Source organism: Barbus barbus (genome assembly GCF_936440315.1).
Source record: "Barbus barbus genome assembly, chromosome: 30".
NCBI lineage: Eukaryota > Metazoa > Chordata > Actinopteri > Cypriniformes > Cyprinidae > Barbus > Barbus barbus.
In genome coordinates, this window is record NC_136758.1 from 3,491,071 (window position 1) to 3,508,654 (window position 17,584).

Sequence of the window (17,584 nt, forward strand, 5' to 3'; positions counted from 1 at the left end):
TATAGCGCTTTATTGTGTATTGCTGTACACCCAAAGCGCTTTACAATCATGTGGGGGGGGGGGGGGGGGGTCTCTCCTCAACCACCACCAGTGTGCAGCATCCACTTGGATGATGCGACGGCAGCCACACTACAACGGCACCAGTGCGCTCACCACACACCAGCTACAGGTGGAGAGGAGAGAGAGTCATAGAGCCAATCAGGTGTATGGGGATTATTAGGAGGCCATGATAGACAAGGGCCAGTAGAGGGAATTTGGCCAGGACATCTTAAGAGTTCTATTCACCCTTTCTGTCAAATTAGTCTGTGGATGGTATGCAGTGGTGAGTTTTTGAACTGCACCCCTTTGTCTGCAGGTAGCATGCAGAAGTTGAGATGTAAACTGCGGTCCTCGGTCCTACACTAAATAAGTAGGTACCTCTCATCGAGTAAAGAATGATAGAATCATTCCTTGATAAGAATGTTAGTTATCAAAGGTGTCTTAGCTGACCGCAAAGGGAATACCTCAACCCACTTATTACAGTAATCCACAGTGACTAGCAAATACTCGTTCAGCTTCATGCTTCTTGGAAACAGACCCATAAGATCAATGCCAACCATGTATCCAGGTTCTTTTACAGGAGTAGACTGAAGGGTTCCAGAAAGTTTAGATATACGCGGCTTGTATTGCTGACAGACTTGGCACCGTTTGCAGTAATCCCATACGTCCTGTTGAATTTCTGGCCAATACACCACGTTGAGTAATCAACGTAATGTTTCATGCGCCCAAGATGCCCTGCTCAAAGGATTGTCATGAGCAAACTGGAGAAATTGCTGCCGTAGATCTTTTGGGATGATTACTTTCAAAGTATGCCCCTTTTGTCCATCAGGAATACATCTCAACAAAAAGTTATTTTGTTCAACATAGCAGATCCGTTGGGGGTCAATAGGGTTGAGCTTTGCTTCATCCCACAGAGGTTGCAATGATTGGTCACTTTTCTGGCTTTGACCAAGTTCTTCCCAGTTAATTGGTAAATCTCCATTCACATCTTTTGCTTGGCATACTGCAACACATCCGAGTGGCTCTTCTTAAGGCATCGCACGGGACAATGAACTCAGGCACTACATTACATCTCCCTCTCCGGTATCTCACAGTAAAGTCAAATCCTTGGAGTCTGATAGCCCACCTAGTATGTCTTGATGTTGGGCAGGGATGGTTAAAAACCCAAGTGAGTGTGGCGTGATCTGTAAGTACTACAAAAGGTCTCCCTTCCAGGTACTGTCGCCACTTCTCAACCGCCCAGACCACAGCACAGCTCTGACACGGCATATGATTTTCAATAATCCACACAGAAACACATTCCTCCATCCTTCTTGGGTAATAGCACTACTGGAGCAGCCCACGAGGATGTAGATGGCTGTATTATACCTTTACTCCGCATGGCTTTGACTTCCTCATCAATGAAGTTTTGCTTATTGACTGGGTCGCTAGTTATGATCTGGTGCTTAATGATAGATGTTTGGCCCAACTCATCTGTACAGAGAGATGGTTTGAAAAAGCATGGAGAGCAAATACTCCCAGCTCACGTGTCCTTACTCAAACCTTCCACGCCTCTTATTCTCTGATCTAGAAAAACTTGACTAACAATGACTCCCTTGTGCCCCCTCAGGACTGGGAGTAAAATTACCACTTAAATCACAGAAGTAAGGTAACAGCTTACTAGATCTGTTACAAGCTGACACTCAAACACCAGAATCACACACCAAATCTGCAAAACCATACGCTAATTTTTGGCCTTTGACTCAGTTTTCAATTTCATAAAACACTTTTTGCAAAACACAACACACAATTTTCTATGTAACACACAAAATTCTAACAGGAAGTATCTTGATTTTCTTGGCCAAAGGTCAAGGTTTTGAACAATAGCTGCAAACATTGCAAACAGAGTAAGGGGTGTTGGAGGGAGAGCCAGAGGACGAGGCAGAGTTCGAGGAGGAGGAGTTCAAAGTGGAGCAAGGGGAGGAAGAGGATGAGTCGGATGGGGAAGGTGACGAAGAACAGGGAAAGGAAGAGTGGTCTTTGATGAGATTAGGGCTACTGTCATTGATCATGTGATCAACCACGGTTTAATGGACAGACAGTCCAGCCTAATTCGAGTCGATTTACAGTGGCGGTATAATTGAAACCTTTAGAAATGAGAACAGGTATGTACAATCTACTATAATGTAGACATGTTCTAATGTACCCATAATAGCTATTTCAGCATAACATAAGGTATCCTATAAAACATATATTTTAGCATTTATTTACTGCAGTGCATTGCATGATTGGTCACAGTCTGGTGGGTTATCACACTGCACAACAGTACAGCTGACTGTAAGAAGACATTCTGTCTATATTGTATAAAATAGTATATTATACTGCAATTTGTTACAGTTTCACCTTTTTCAAAATTATGTTTGGTTTCTGTCCATCTACAGTTGGTTGATGTATTTATTTTCTTTCGTACTGTGTGTAATACTGTATTTGCAACCACAAATTCTATTATTCTAAAAAAATAATAAATATAAATAAATAAAATAAATAAATAGTTTGGTTTCAATCTTGCTTTTGTGATTACCATGAACTCTGCAACATCTCTCTGCCAATTACTTTTAATCTTGTACAGAAATGTACATAGGCGCTCATGAAAGAAGAGCTTTAGGTTTTGAATTACTGTGTGTATATGACATATCCAAAAATATATTATTAAGGTTAAAGTGTTTGCAACATAAGACACATGTTTGCTTTTGAGATGTGTTTGTGATCTTTTGAATGCAGTGTGTCATTTTGCAAGAGATGTGAGGCATTTTGTGTATGCAATTCTTGGATTTGTGTGTTAAGTTTTGAAAAAAAGAGGTAAAGTTTAGAAAATGTGTGTAAGCAGTTGAAAAAAAAACTGTAAACACTTGTTACATTTCTACCTTTCTAATGATACAGTCTGGGTTTGATTTTTTTTTTTTTTTTTGAGATATTGCTAAAGAATATGAATTGACTTTTAATTTTTTAACAATACAGAGCGCATAGCACAGTTTTTCTCTTTAAATTTAAAATTACTGTTTAAAAACATGGACAAAAATACTGCATGATATTCCATAAAGTTAAACCAAACTTTTATTTGGCAGGTTACAGTGAAAATCTTTGAATTTTGACAAAGACGATACCGACAAATACCAAATGGTCGAGCAATCTCCACTGGACCACTTGACATGGACTGACCCGACAGTGAGGGATGATTTGCACGCTTGAGTTTATCACTTTTAAATTAAGACATTTAAATCACTAACTCTAAATATAAGCTGTAGCAACAGCACAAAAAACCAATGAGAAACAGTGAGAAAAAGTACGAAATCTGCCAAGTGTTTGTGATGTTCTGCATGTGTTCAAACACTGAGCCGTTTACATGGTCCTGCTGCTGATGAAAGCAGAGATCAGGCGTGTGATTAAGACGAGTGTAAACAGGATTTAAAGGTGCAGTGGAAATCCTGCTTTACCCTTCAGAACACTGAAGCTCATCTGCAGAAGCACTGCTGCTTTAAACCCTGTCAGGACCTCTGCGAGCTGGCACCTCTACCGCTAATTATTACACGCTCATTCACAAACACACACAATAACCTGAGCAAACCTTCCCCTTATACCACAAACACCTCCCATCTGCTGCATGGAGCTGCTATTGCTTTGGCTTCATTCACAGCAGTCCAAACGTTGCTTTGTATGTACAATATTTGATCACACTTTATATTAGGTGGCCTTAACTACTATGTACTTACATCAAAAAATAAGGGTAAGGATATGGGTAACGGTAAGGTTATGGACAGGTTTGGTGGTATGGGTAGGTTTAAGGGTGGGTTAAGGTGTAAGGGATGGATCAACAGTGTAATTATGAATGTAGTTACAGAAATTAATTACAGATGTAATTACATATAGGTATGTTTAAAAATAGAAGTACAATGTAAGAACCTGTATGTACACAATATGTGCATTGTATCAAATGATTAATTTAAATGTAAGTACATAGTAGTTAAGGCCACCTAATATAAAGTGGGTCCCAATATTTTTTATTTAAATTGCAAGTACTTTGTTAATGTCACAGATTCACCAGGTTCAACATTTTAAAATAAGGTTTGATTCAAATATGAAAAAAATGCCATGGGTTGGTGTATTGACAAAATGCTTGTCATTAATTCAATCATAAAAATTTAAAATCAAAACAAACAAAACTAAAGAAAAAGCGGTAACACTTTAATTTAGGGACCAATTTTCACTATACTAAACTGGCTGTTTATTAGTACTTATAAAGCACATATTAATGCCTTATTCTGCATGACTTTACTTTAGATCCCTTAATTCTACTACATACCTAAACTTAACAACTACCTTACTAACTATTAATAAGAAGCTAATTAGCAGTTTTTTTCTTTTTTTTTTTGAGGCAAAAAGAAAGTTTTAGTTAGTTTAATAGTGAGAACTGGTCCCCAAACTAAAGTTGGACCAAAAAAGATGAAATATTTAATTTATTTACCTGCTTGTAATGTGACTATTTACCAACATCAGAGAACCGAAAAAAGAATATAATTCAGTGTGAATTGAATATAATATTTTCAGACACATACTGTAATTTCATGTTAATTGCAATGAAATTTAAATGTCTCTTCACGTCACCGCTGACCATCCAGAGTCTCATTGCGTCTCAGCGGGCCTTCCAGAGTCTCTTCACATCACCGCTGACCATCCAGAGTCTCTTCACTTCACCGCTGACCATCCAGAGTCTCTTCACTTCACCGCTGATCAGCCAGAGTCTCTTCACATCACCGCTGACCATCCAGAGTCTCTTCACATCACCGCTGACCATCCAGAGTCTCTTCACTTCACCGCTGACCATCCAGAGTCTCTTCACTTCACCGCTGACCATCCAGAGTCTCTTCACTTCACCGCTGATCAGCCAGAGTCTTGTCACGTTCTGTCTGCCACACCCAGATATCCAAGGTCGGTCCTTCAGTATCCTAGTCTGGTATACAGTGTGAGGGATACACCACTGGTGTCTGCACGTGCAGCTGGTATCCCCAAACCAGCTCACTTTAACCCTCCTATTCCTGCACTAATTCCCCTGTCCGAAGCGCTTCCCATGATGGGGATCGCAGTGTGTTGTGTTTGGGCTGCGTACACTACCACAGAACTGCCCGAGGTGGCGACGTCCACTGTGATGTCTCCAGAGGTGGCGGCTGATGCTGCAGAACCTCTTGGGGTAGTGTCACTCCAGTTTCTAATAAGAGACCTGTTATCTGCCCCATTAGTCCAGTTAGGAGCCCAGAAACCATAGATGCACTACATGTTTATCCTGTTAACCCTGTCATTGCCAAGGAGGTCACTAATGAACAGCCTATTCATCCGGTGTCAGTCAATGATCTGACATCTGAACTATCTGTCTACCAATGCATTTAATTATGAACTGTCTGTCAGTCACTAATCTGTCTGCCCGTTCAGTGGTCACCAGAGAAACTTCTGATGAACTTTTTGTGTTCCCTGCCTTGGCCCTTGGGGCCACAAATGCTCTGTCTGTCTTGTGTGTCTCAGTGTTCCCTAGGTCCCATTTCCTGCCGTGGCCTCCAGTTCCGCCTGCTCCGCACTGGTGGGCTCCTGCTCTGTCTGCTTCGCCGTGGAGGTCTTCTGCCCCATCGTGGTGGTTGGCTGTCTGGCTCTGGTGGTCTTCTGCCCCGCCGTGGTCTTCTACTCCACTCTGGTGGGCTCCGGTTCTGTCTGCTCCGCTCTGGTGGGCTCCTGCTCTGTCTGCTCCACCCTGGTGGGCTCCTGCTCTGTCTGCTCCGCCCTGGTGGGCTCCTGTACCGTCTGCTCTGCCCGGGTTTTGCTCCTGTTCCGTCCTGGTCTCCGTTTCGCCCTGGTTTCCTGCTTCGCCGGTTCTGCCTGGGTGTCCTGCTCTGCCTCAGTCCCCGGTCTTCCCACTTCCACGTGGACCTGACCCTCCGTCCTTCCCCCTGTTCCGCCTCCGCTCCACCGCCCTCCTGGATTGTATAGGAGCATCTGGAAGCCGCTCTTTGTGGGCAGGGCTCTGTCACGAATCTGGTCCATGAACTTCCGTTCACTCACCACCAGAGGTCACCCGCTCACCGCATGGACTCTTGCACTACACCACTGTTGAACTTCACCATTGGACTACAATTCCCATCATCCATTGCACTGATGACACACAGCTGTCACCAATCTCACATTGCTCTGATTACACAGCTGATCACACAATCACACACGCTTTATAAGCCTTGGACTTCCTCTCTGTCATTGCTGAGTATTGTAAGTAAGTAAGTAAAGTTTATTTATAGAGCGCTTTTCACAGATACAATCACAAAGTGCTTTACAAAGTGCAATCATACAAAATAAAACTTAGGTTTATACAATTTAAATTAAAAGGCAATAAAGCCCAGTCAACTAAAAGCTTGTTGAAATAACAATGTCTTTATTTGCTTTTTAAAAGAATCGACAGAGTCGGCCACACGGAGGGACAGGGGCAGAGCATTCCACAGTCTGGGGGCTACAACCTGAAAGGACCGGTCACCCCGGGTTTTATAGCGAGTCTTTGGGACCAATAAAAGACTCTGGCCTACGGATCGAAGGGCACGGCCTGGGGAGTAGGGAAGCAACAAATCAGCAATGTATTGTGGGGACTGACCATTTAAAGCTCTAAAAGTTAAGACTAATATTTTAAAATCAATTCGAAATTTGATGGGTAGCCAGTGTAGGGAAGATAAAATGGGTGTGATGTGTGTCCTTCTGCTAGATCCTGTTAAAAGCCTTGCCACGGCATTTTGAACCATTTGAAGACGGTTTAAAGCAGATTTGTTGAAATTAGTAAAAAGAGAGTTACAATAATCTAGACGTGACGAAATAAAAGCATGGATAACCATCTCAAGATCAGAGTTCGATAAAATTGACCTCAATTTAGCAATATTTCTTAAATGATAAAAACAATTTCTGACCAGAAGTCTAGAATGGTAGTCCAAAGACATTGACTGGTCAAACCAAACGCCAAGATTTCTGAGACTCGACTGGACAGTTGAGCTCAGAGAACCAAGGTGTTGGAGGATTGATGGGATTTTGTTATCTGGGGCAACAATTAGAGTTTCAGTCTTTTCTGAATTTAATTGGAGACAGTTACTAGCAAGCCACGATTTAACACAAGAAATACTATCCAACAAATCTGTTAGTTTGTGGAACTCAGTGTCATTAAACGAGCAATACAACTGTAAGTCATCAGCATAAAAATGATATGACACATTCTTAAAATGGCTCAAAATTTTTCCCAAAGGGCTAATGTACATTACAAACAAAAGTGGACCTAAGACAGAGCCCTGGGGTACACCATACAAGAGTGGAGTGGCATCAGACAGTATACCGTTTACATAAACAGAAAATGTTCTGTCACTCAAGTAAGAGGAAAACCACTTTAAAACAGACCCAACAATACCAAACTCTTGTTTCAATCTATTCAACAGTATTTTGTGGTCCACTGTATCAAAAGCTGATGATAAATCCAATAAAACCAATACAGTGTACCTTCCAGAGTCATACCGGGTGTATGTTCACGGTGTGTGTGTGTGTTCACTGCTGTGTGTGTGCACGTTGGATGGGTTAAATGCAGAGCACGAATTCCGAGTATGGGTCACCATACTTGGCTGAATGTCACTTCACTTCATTAACCTTATTTACAAAGTATTTTAAAAATCTATTGCTATCATCAATGGTATAAATGGGTATCAGTGGAGATGATGGTAAAACAAGGTTCTGAATGGTATCAAAGACAACTTTGGGGTTTCTCTTATTCTGATTTACAAGATCAGAAAAATACATAGATCTGGCCTGCTTCATCATTTCATTTAGTGATGCAATCAGCTCCCTTAAATGTAGTCTGTGCACTTCCAAATTAGTGGATTTCCATAAGCGCTCTACCTTGCGACATGTTCTCCTAAAGGAAGCAATCTCCTCATTTAACCAGGGACAAAGATTTTTAGGAGAAGTTTTTTTTTGCTTTACAGGTGCCACTATGTCCAGAACAGACTGGCACTGGTCATTAAAATGCTTAACAAGGAGTGATGTATCATTACAATCCTCAATAAACTCGGGCTGAAACAATTCTGAGAACTGTTCAACAACAGTTTGATTTATAATACGCCTTTGGGACACCACTTTATGAGCATTTCTGACCACCTTACAAGACACATTAAAATAAACACAGTAATGGTCAGACACATGAACATCCACAACATTCAGACAATTTATGTCTAGGCCAAAGGAGAAAACAAGGTCTAAAGTGTGGCCTTTTTTGTGTGTAGGACCAGAAACATGTTGTTTTAAGTTAAAAGAGTCTGTGAGTGTTAAAAACTCAGACGCTATATTACAAGAGGGGTCGTCAATGTGAAAATTAAAATCACCAAATATTAAAACATTGTCTAATTTAATAATAGTAGATAAAAACTCAGAGAACTCATCTAAGAACTCTCGTGCAGGACCAGGAGGTCGGTAAAGTAAAATACAATAACAGAAATCAGTATTTCCAACCTTTGTCATTTGTAGCTCGAATGAATTAAAGGGCTCCGGCTTCATAAGCCTACAGCGAAAACAGTTTCTGTGGATGAGCGCGAGGCCTCCTCCTCGCCGAGCAACCCGTGGAGTTCCAAACACGGAGAAATCCGAAGGACACAGTTCATTTAAATGAGAAAATTCAAGTTCCCGCTGCCACGTCTCAGTAAGGGCCATAAAATCAAGATTTGCGTTTGTGAACAAGTCTCCCAGATAAAGTGCCTTGTTCGATATGGAGCGGGCATTCAGTAAAGCAAACCGTGTTTCCAGCGCATGATAAACTGGAGGTGTGCAATGACCAGCGGGGCACCACGGCACAGCCAGGGGAATATTCATCATAACAGTTCGCAGAACATGCTCACGCTGAGCGAGGATCTGGGCTTGCCGGGTTGGAAAAATCCGATCAGAGTGCAAAGGAGGGTGAGAAGCGAAGGCCGGTTACGCACAGTGCGACTCCAATGCAAGGTCACTGACTGGAACCAGACGAAGGCACCGCTCAGCTCCAAAAGATCTGGACCCGCCGAACCATGATATTTGCCCTCGCTGCTTTCGCTGTCTAGACTGTACACCAGCCCTCGATCTCCTCTTCCTTCTCCTGCCACGACGCTTCACTAGCAGCAGGTACTCTGGTGATGATGTGGCGCATTCAAAATGCGGAGGGAAATATTCCCTGTACCTGTCCCAGGTAACACACACGTCTTTCATTTGCTCCTTAATTCGAAATAGCATGTGCCGATCATATTGAATGACAGCAGAGACACAGCTTTTAGTTGACAGGCTTGAAAAGGCATAATATAACATTAGGCAAAGAACTATTAACCGAGTCAGCGGAGAGGTGGCAGACGCAAAGCCGAACACAGGCGCCATCATGCCTAACCACGTGGGAGAACTTGTATAGCGTATATCACTCACCTAGTGATAGTGACTGCTCGTGTTTCCTGGATTTACCCTTTGCCTTGCCGTTCGGACTCTGTTTGCACCTCTCTTAAACTACTGCTCGTGTACCTGGATTATCTCTCTGCCTTGCCCCGTTGGATATTGTTCGCCGATCAAAGACCCACGCTTGCCCTAGGATTACTATTGTGTCTTGCCTGTGTCATATCCGTTTGCTGTTGTTTGACCCAGCATGTTATTTGACTATGTTTATTAATAAAAGCTTGCACTTGGATCCGCTTGCCTGACGTCTCGTTCACCCCGTTACAATATGAGCCTGACTACACATGTACTTAATGGCATGAGCTTTACATGAACTATCTTTGAAGTAAACACACAACTTATCTTTAGCCATATCTGAGGTTTTTGAGTTTAAGTTTAAAGGATAGCTTAGTGTAAATAGAAGCAGATGTTATTTGTATCTCGGTGTGTTGTAGTATAAAAAAGCATGCAGTAATAACAACAACATATTCTAGATCGGCAGAATTGAATTGGCTCGTAAAGAGTCTTTCAGTATTTTAGTTCAGAAACCTGAAATTAATGAGACTTGAACCCTTGAAGCACCTTCGGCAGTAGAGCAGTCTTATCATTGTCAGCATGTGTGTGTGTGTGTGTGTGTTTTGTGATGTGCATGTACACTCCACGACAAAAGAAGGAGAGTGTAAAGCTCCGCCTGAGCTCAACACATGATCTCTGTAAAGGAAAAATCACATCCCTCTTTAGCGCTCCACAGCATTAATCACAGCAGAGCTACATGTCTGATTGTGCCGTTTGTTTCCTCACCGTGGCAACAGCAGGGCCGGGCTCAGTCTTGGCTCACTGATGTACAGAGAATGAGCAATATTTACAAAGACCTCCACAGCTAACGTGTCCCCAAAGGTCACATTTGAGCACATACACACACAGGAAACACTATGTCATCATTCTCTGTTTTCATATGTGAGTGTGTGTGCGTGTGTGTGTGTGCGTGTGTGTGTGTGTGTGTGTGTGTGTGTGTGTGTGCTCTTGTGCTGCAATGACGTGAAGCTCTACTTACGGTCAGAGCTAAAGTCGTCCACAAGAATAATTTCCTGTATCAAGTGAAGAGGACTTCTCATCAGTACACTGAAACAAAAACAACAGAGATAAATGCACTATAATAAAGCTAAGGTATTATACCTTCAACAGCTTTATTAAGTGAAGAGAATGTGTGGAATGAGTGTGTGCTCAATGCAGAAATTGTAATGATTATTCGTCATATTTAGGCTCTGGGGTTTGTTCAAATCACAAACACTAAGTAGCCTATTAAACATCAGTGTGTAACTTTTCCTGCACTGTTACTACACACACACATGATACCTTAAATTATGCAGGCGTGCTGTTCATTTTTAATGCAACTGAATTCATGATTTACAGAAAAAATATATTTAAAAAAAACTGAATATAATGTTTTTGGACACTTTAAATGACAATGTAGTATGGTTTAAATTTATATTAAATACATTTTTTTTTACCCATAACCTTAGTACATATGTGTAATTTTATAATTATTTTTATTGTGTTTGAATTATGGTTAAACTGTACTGATGAATGCACTGGCAAGCACTGATGTTAAACTGATGTTTTTTTGTTTTGTTTCTTTCTACTGAAATTTGTTGGTTATGTTTTTCAATATATTAGTAATTACACATTTGTAATGATAAAGTTCAATTTAGTACATTTAAAATATATTCACTTCAAATAACATAGTACATCATACTGTAACAAGTATTTTACATGTGCTTTATGTCAGTCAACACATCAAAATTAGTGTACTTCTTTATAGCATGACAAAAGATTATTAAAGCATAAATGTATTAATTTGACATGATTATAAAGTGCACTTTTTAAAAATGTACTCTCTTTAAGTACACTTCAGTGGACTTTTATGTCATTAATATTACATTATCTGCATGTAAAATATATTTCTGTGACAACTCTTGGAGGGTTCGGCATGGTAATGTACATGGCAATGTTAAAGTGTTTGGTCTTGGTGGAACAGATCTGCTACGCTGCTGCTACCGAGACTTGCTACTGCCAATACATCCACAGCATGCTGCTGTGAGCATGTAAGAAATACTGCTGCTGCACACATAATGTATATAACCCCCATATCTAGCTTACATGAATCCTTGTAGCTGATCTATACAGGTGGAGCTGGGGAAGGACACCGCAAACTGCTACAGCAAGCACTAGCCAAGTATTTGAATGTTGAGCAGCGAGCTCATTGGCTGCCGAAGCAAAAAGAACCAATCAGCTGCGCCATGTGATGACTTCATTATGTCAGATTGAGTCAGACTGCGCCATCTAAACTTTGGATATATTTTCTAAGCTTTGAAGTACACTACAAGTGCACATTGTGAACAATCTAGCGCATTTCATTTTCTCAAGGGACCTTGGCAGTCACATAGTAACACCTTGAAAACAGACAATAGAATTGTGGAAGCTCCACTTGTATTTTCTACAGAAAATGGTTTTAACCCTTTCATGTTGTTGCATGAGCTGTTTTAGATTTAAACACAGATTTACTGCAACTTAATGTCAAAGTTTCAGTCTGAAACTTCATGACGTCCTCAACACATTTGATTTGAACATGGCCATGTAAAATAAATTCTCACCACACTATCAGCCACAAACAGCACACTGTGACACTTAGGGCCAGATTTATTAAACAGGCTAAATTCGCATTAGACCACAAACCCATAAAAGCACAGAGGGGAGTGGAAAGTTCTGCGGGTGATCCACAAATTAAAAAACACAAAAGCAGCCAGGTCATTTTCATAAAAACCTACGCAATCTACCAAGAGCAGCGCAAACACGTGTAGGGTCACAAACAAGCAGAGCTGATGATAATCAGATGAATATTTTCTACTAACAACACAGCACAAGGTGGGTTAGGACATGCTTTTTTGCACGTTAAATAATGGTGCAAATACCAGCACCTTAGTAAATCACCTAACAAGATTTATTTGAATATTTTCCTCCCATAAATTTGGTGTCTGAACGGAAAACTGCTACAAATGCATATCCATTAAAGCCAGCTGCAAAAATGACTGTGTCTGTGCCTTTTCATCACTAATGTTTCTCTGTGCAGCTTCAGTTTTTTAACACCAAGAGAGGGTTTGAACTAGCACAAGCTGTTAGTAAATCGGGCCCTTAAACTGTCATTTCTGATGTACTACGTAGAGTGTCAATTTGAGCAAAATGGAAAATTGTAACCTAAAAATGGAAACATCTGTGTTTATTCAAGCTGAAGATACATTCATTTGGGCAGAATCAGACACAGCTCTTTAAGGTAACAGTTGCAGATTCTTGCTGAATGTCAATGGGTCCATTACAGCTCTGGAAAACTAGTGCAGTGTAGGCTGTTACCTTTTAATAGTGCGCAGCAGGGTGGAGCGTGCCTCATTGTGAAAAGTGATGATGATGCTGGTGGGTGGCAGGTCAGGGTCAAAGGTCATGGAGGCACATCTGTGAATGCAGCAAACACACAAAGGGCGAGTCAGGGCTTTCTTTGTCATGGCTGAGCAGTGAGCACGCTATGACAGGACAATATTGAATCTACTGTAGATCACCAGAAATGGATTTACACATGGTTAAATTTGTTAAACAGAATTGAAAGTACACTACACTACTAAATGACTATCTTACCGATAGTGGCGTGTGTCTCTGATGGTGCGTTCGCTGCCGAGTCGGTCGCTCTCCTGCAGGTTGAACGCATGCTCCCTGTACGGATCCTCACCTGCTTTCAGCTGCTTACTGGATAGAAAAGCCTTTTCATCAAACTGGCCCAAGAGCTGACCCTGCTGCTCCAGATTTGGTGCATGAGTTACCTGACAGACACACACACACATGCTGGATTATCCACTGGTGATGCCGTTAAATAAATGTCTCTTGCAGAGCCTCAACACTGCTCACTGAGATTAAATATTATACTATAATAAATAAAAAAAATATTGGACTAATCATATGTGACCCTGGACCACAAAACCAGTCATAAGTGTCAATTTCTTTTTAAACTTAGATTCAAACATCATCTAAAAGCTGAATAAATAAGCTTTCCATTGATGTATGGTTTGTTATGATAGGACAATATTTGGCTGAGATACAACTATTTGAAAATCTGGAATCTGAGGGTGCAAAAAAATCTAAATATTGAGAAAATCGCCGGTTACACTTTACTTGAAGGGGTGTGCATAAGACTGACATGACACGTTCATAATTAAGATCTTTACTTAATATCCTAATTATTTTTGGCATAAAAGAAAAACTGGTCATTTTGACCCATACAGTGTATTTCTGGAAATTTGTACAAATATACCCCAGCGACTGGTATTCACAAATTATTAACCCTGTAATTAAGACTGACATATGAAAAATAATAGTCAGTAGAATCTTTTTTTTTTTTTTTTTTTATGGAAACATTTATTGAACATTTAGACAAAATGTAAAAGAAAATCTAACAAAAGTTTGCACATGCGGGTTTTTTTTTTTTTTTTTTTACCATATCAGGCCTTTATGGCCCATACAGTATAGTATATACCATATAGATATAGTAATATATAGAGCAAAAAAGCTTGATTTTCTTCAGAGTATTGTGGATACTTAGATAAAATGATATAAATATCAGTAATCACTCTATATCTCCAATAATATGTCTTAATAAGATGATATTTAAATGCTTAGTTTGATGATGAAAACATATGCAATACAATACAATGATTATTGAGAGATGAAGAGAGAAATGATAAAGTGAAGCTGCTTCATTCCAGTAAGTGTTCATCTTGAAATATTACTATCAATCAGATGACAGAAGACATGTAGTAGATTCTGTACAACAGGTTTTTCAGCAAAGTTTTGATCATGGCAGTCATTTAGAGGCATTGGGAATTTGTGCATCAAATATAAGACAGTTAGGCTTTATCGGGTTAATGGTGTTTTAGTAGGCAAGAATCAAAGTTGCTATCGCTCAAGCCTAGAGCTGGGGATTATCAAAGATTAATACATACTGTAACAAATATATTGCTCATTGCTAGTTCATGTTAGTTAAAGCATTAACTAATGGGCCCTCATTGTAAAGTGTAAGTAAAATGTCCTAAGTTGTGTCAATGGAAAAAGGCAACTTTATATTGTTCTGTATTATCTCAGTCTAATGTGTGTAGAAGTTGTGCTCTATGAGAAATGATTCATCACATGATACTCATGAGACCAAAGACATTAAAATTCCACACACAGACCTCAGCGCTGGACACATGAACCCTGACAGGGGTAACAGTCAACTGAGCAACAAAACATGATTTTGAGTAGAGGAACAAACACATCTTTACAATATGCTGCTATGACAACAAAGTCAAGAGCATAAAAGTAGAAAATAATCAAACAATGCAACCATTTTCATAATTCATGCACTGGTGCATGCTGGGAAGAGGCAAACTGGGAACAGTGCACTGAAAACAAATGTTCTTAGATCGAGTAACTAGTGCTGAACAAAACAAACAAAGACTTGCTTGATTATTTTTTAGTGGTTTGTTATTCTGAAAGGGAAAGTTCACCTAAAAATCAAAATTCAATCATTGCATTCATTTTGCACTCTTTTTGAAGCTGGTCACCGTTTACTTGCATTTTAAAATCCTTTTGTGGTCACATGTGACATTAGAAAAACACCATGGTAAATGCATCTCAAAGCAGTTTATATATATATATATATATATATATAGTAGTACATGATTCAAACGTGGTTAATTGGATTGATGCATAGGTTTTAGTTAAAATAGGTATTAAGTATTAAAACAAGTAGTAAGCAAGTACTAAACTCAGCAGATAACCTGACTGCACCATTTGTTGTAATGATCAAATCATGCAATTTGTTGATTAGCGGTGTGCTTTTAGTAATAAAATGAGTGAAAAAATATCACAATACCTTTCGTTTCATTTATGAAATATGCTAAATTAATTTATGAAATATGAGAGATTATGATCTCCTATTGAACAAAACTGTTCCTCCCTTTTTATTAGGGGTCAGTTTGGCCTGCTTAATTTTGTTTAAAACTGTGAAACTCAATTAGGTTATAACTGTAAATTCTGCTTGGTTCAAAATGTTGAAAATTCTCATGCGTTTGATATTTTAGTCTTTGAAACGCTACAATAAAGGTTGTCTTTTTCTTTGTTGTTTTTCAAAGTGTTGATTTTGGGCAAATTACATGGAAACCAACTGGGGGTTAATTTAACCCCTAATACGACTGATGTAACCAAAATTTGTACAGCTTTTCCAAAATGTGTACAAGATTTCAAGAAGACAAATAGCCAGTTTTAACCAGTGTTTCCAATCCAGGTAGAGATCACCTTTTGAAAGATGCACCTCTTGTAAGAAATGTTTTTTAAGTTCCACAGTGTTCACCAAAAATGGAGCTGAAAGAAGTGGAGACTCAAGCTGTGAGCCAGAGATGCAGCGTGAAGAGAGAGCGACTTGTGAACTTGTGCCTCAGGTGTGAAGCTGAGTGAATCTCCGTCACCTCACAGATCGCTCTGCTCTGAAACTGCAGGTTGCTCTAAATGGGTCTTAACTCTATCGGCAGCTCTGAACGCAGCTGATGAGATGCACATGCCACTGGCTCTGACAGAACACATCTGCTCTGGATGCGAACAGATGCACAGCCTGATCAGCACAGCTTCAGCACACCGTTCTTCACGCTGATGAACAGCAGCTACAGCATTTTTCTGGAATGTTTGTTCTTTGAGCATTGAGTGCGGTGATACATTACATGTTCTGCAAATAGCATTTTAATGACAAAGCACATTATCATACACAATGTGTTATTATAATGCTATTTATGTATTTGTTTGGTTTAGCATGATCATTTGAAAATATTTCTTGTGGTGCTGTGCTACTTTAGTGTCATTTAGATATAATTACAGTTTATGTTAATATTTTGAATACATTTTTTATTTTCTAATATTGTTTTTGTTTCAGTTTTAGTAATTTTTTACATTTTCTTAATTTTTATTAGTTCTATTTTTTATAAAATATACAAAATATATGATATATTTCTATGTATAAAATATATATAAAAATATAAAATATAATATATTTCATTTATTTCCGTTTTTAACACATCAGGTTAAACTAAATTATTTGGCTACTAGCTGAAATAAAATAAATGTAACTATAATTTATTTTAAGTTAAATAATTTTTTTCGTTTGAGAATTTTTTTTAAGTATATGGTTTTAGATTTAGTTACAGGAAGCTTGATTTAGTAGATTTTGTAGAAAGAATTGAATATGCTCACTAATTTGCTTTATTGTATAATAACAGCAAACAAACTCTCTCACCAATCAAGTCGAGTCCGAGTAACATCTCTGAAACGAGACATCTGGTTTGTGTTGTGTGTGTCTAAGCTGTTGGCTGTTTACATGCATCAAATGGACAAGTACAACAAAATCAAACCAGGCCATTAGCAGAACGCCACTAATATAATCAGTTTGCGCTTGAGAGCAACATGCAAATAATGCTGGGAAAACTTTGTAAGTATTGCCCACTCCGTTTTGCATAATAGGCACATGTAATAAATCCATTGCAGAGATTTGTGCATCTGTAACTCTTCCTAAACAGATCCAAACAGAACGCTAGAGAGAGATGCTTGTGCTGATATTTCAGTATTTATTCCCCTCATAAAAGAATATTAGGCGAGACTGATACTCTGCAAAAGGCCTCAGTAAAGGCAGGATCTGCTATTGGCTCCGGGCAAATAAATAAATGCATTGTGCAACAATGCTCCTGAGACGCTGTCCATAAAAAGCCTGTGATAAAGCACCCAATTTATCTCTAAAAACACAGGCTATCCTTTACTTTCAGGACTTGTAAATGCACTTCTGTCATTAATAGAGTGAAAGGCCTCATGGCAGAGCGGACAATCATTTCATCTTATTTTACAGGCAGAGGCACAAATACGAGGGTAGATCAGATATCAAAGCAGGCTAATGGAGAGCGGATTACACTGGAGCTAAAGTAGAGAATTCCTATCAGTT

General features: G+C 39.5%; 1 protein-coding gene across 1 annotated transcript in view; it reads right to left on the reverse strand.

Moving 5' to 3' along the window:
- The window catches only part of LOC306850137 (polypeptide N-acetylgalactosaminyltransferase 16-like), a 47,667-nt gene that overhangs the window by 24,471 nt on the left and 5,612 nt on the right, over positions 1-17,584 (reverse strand). Inside the window, exons 3-5 of the mRNA XM_079385593.1 lie at positions 13,210-13,391; positions 12,931-13,029; positions 10,577-10,644 (exon numbers count right to left, since the gene is read on the reverse strand). Of these exons, the coding sequence (XP_079241719.1) occupies positions 10,577-10,644; positions 12,931-13,029; positions 13,210-13,391 (349 nt within the window). The remainder of the gene's footprint in view (positions 1-10,576; positions 10,645-12,930; positions 13,030-13,209; positions 13,392-17,584) is intronic.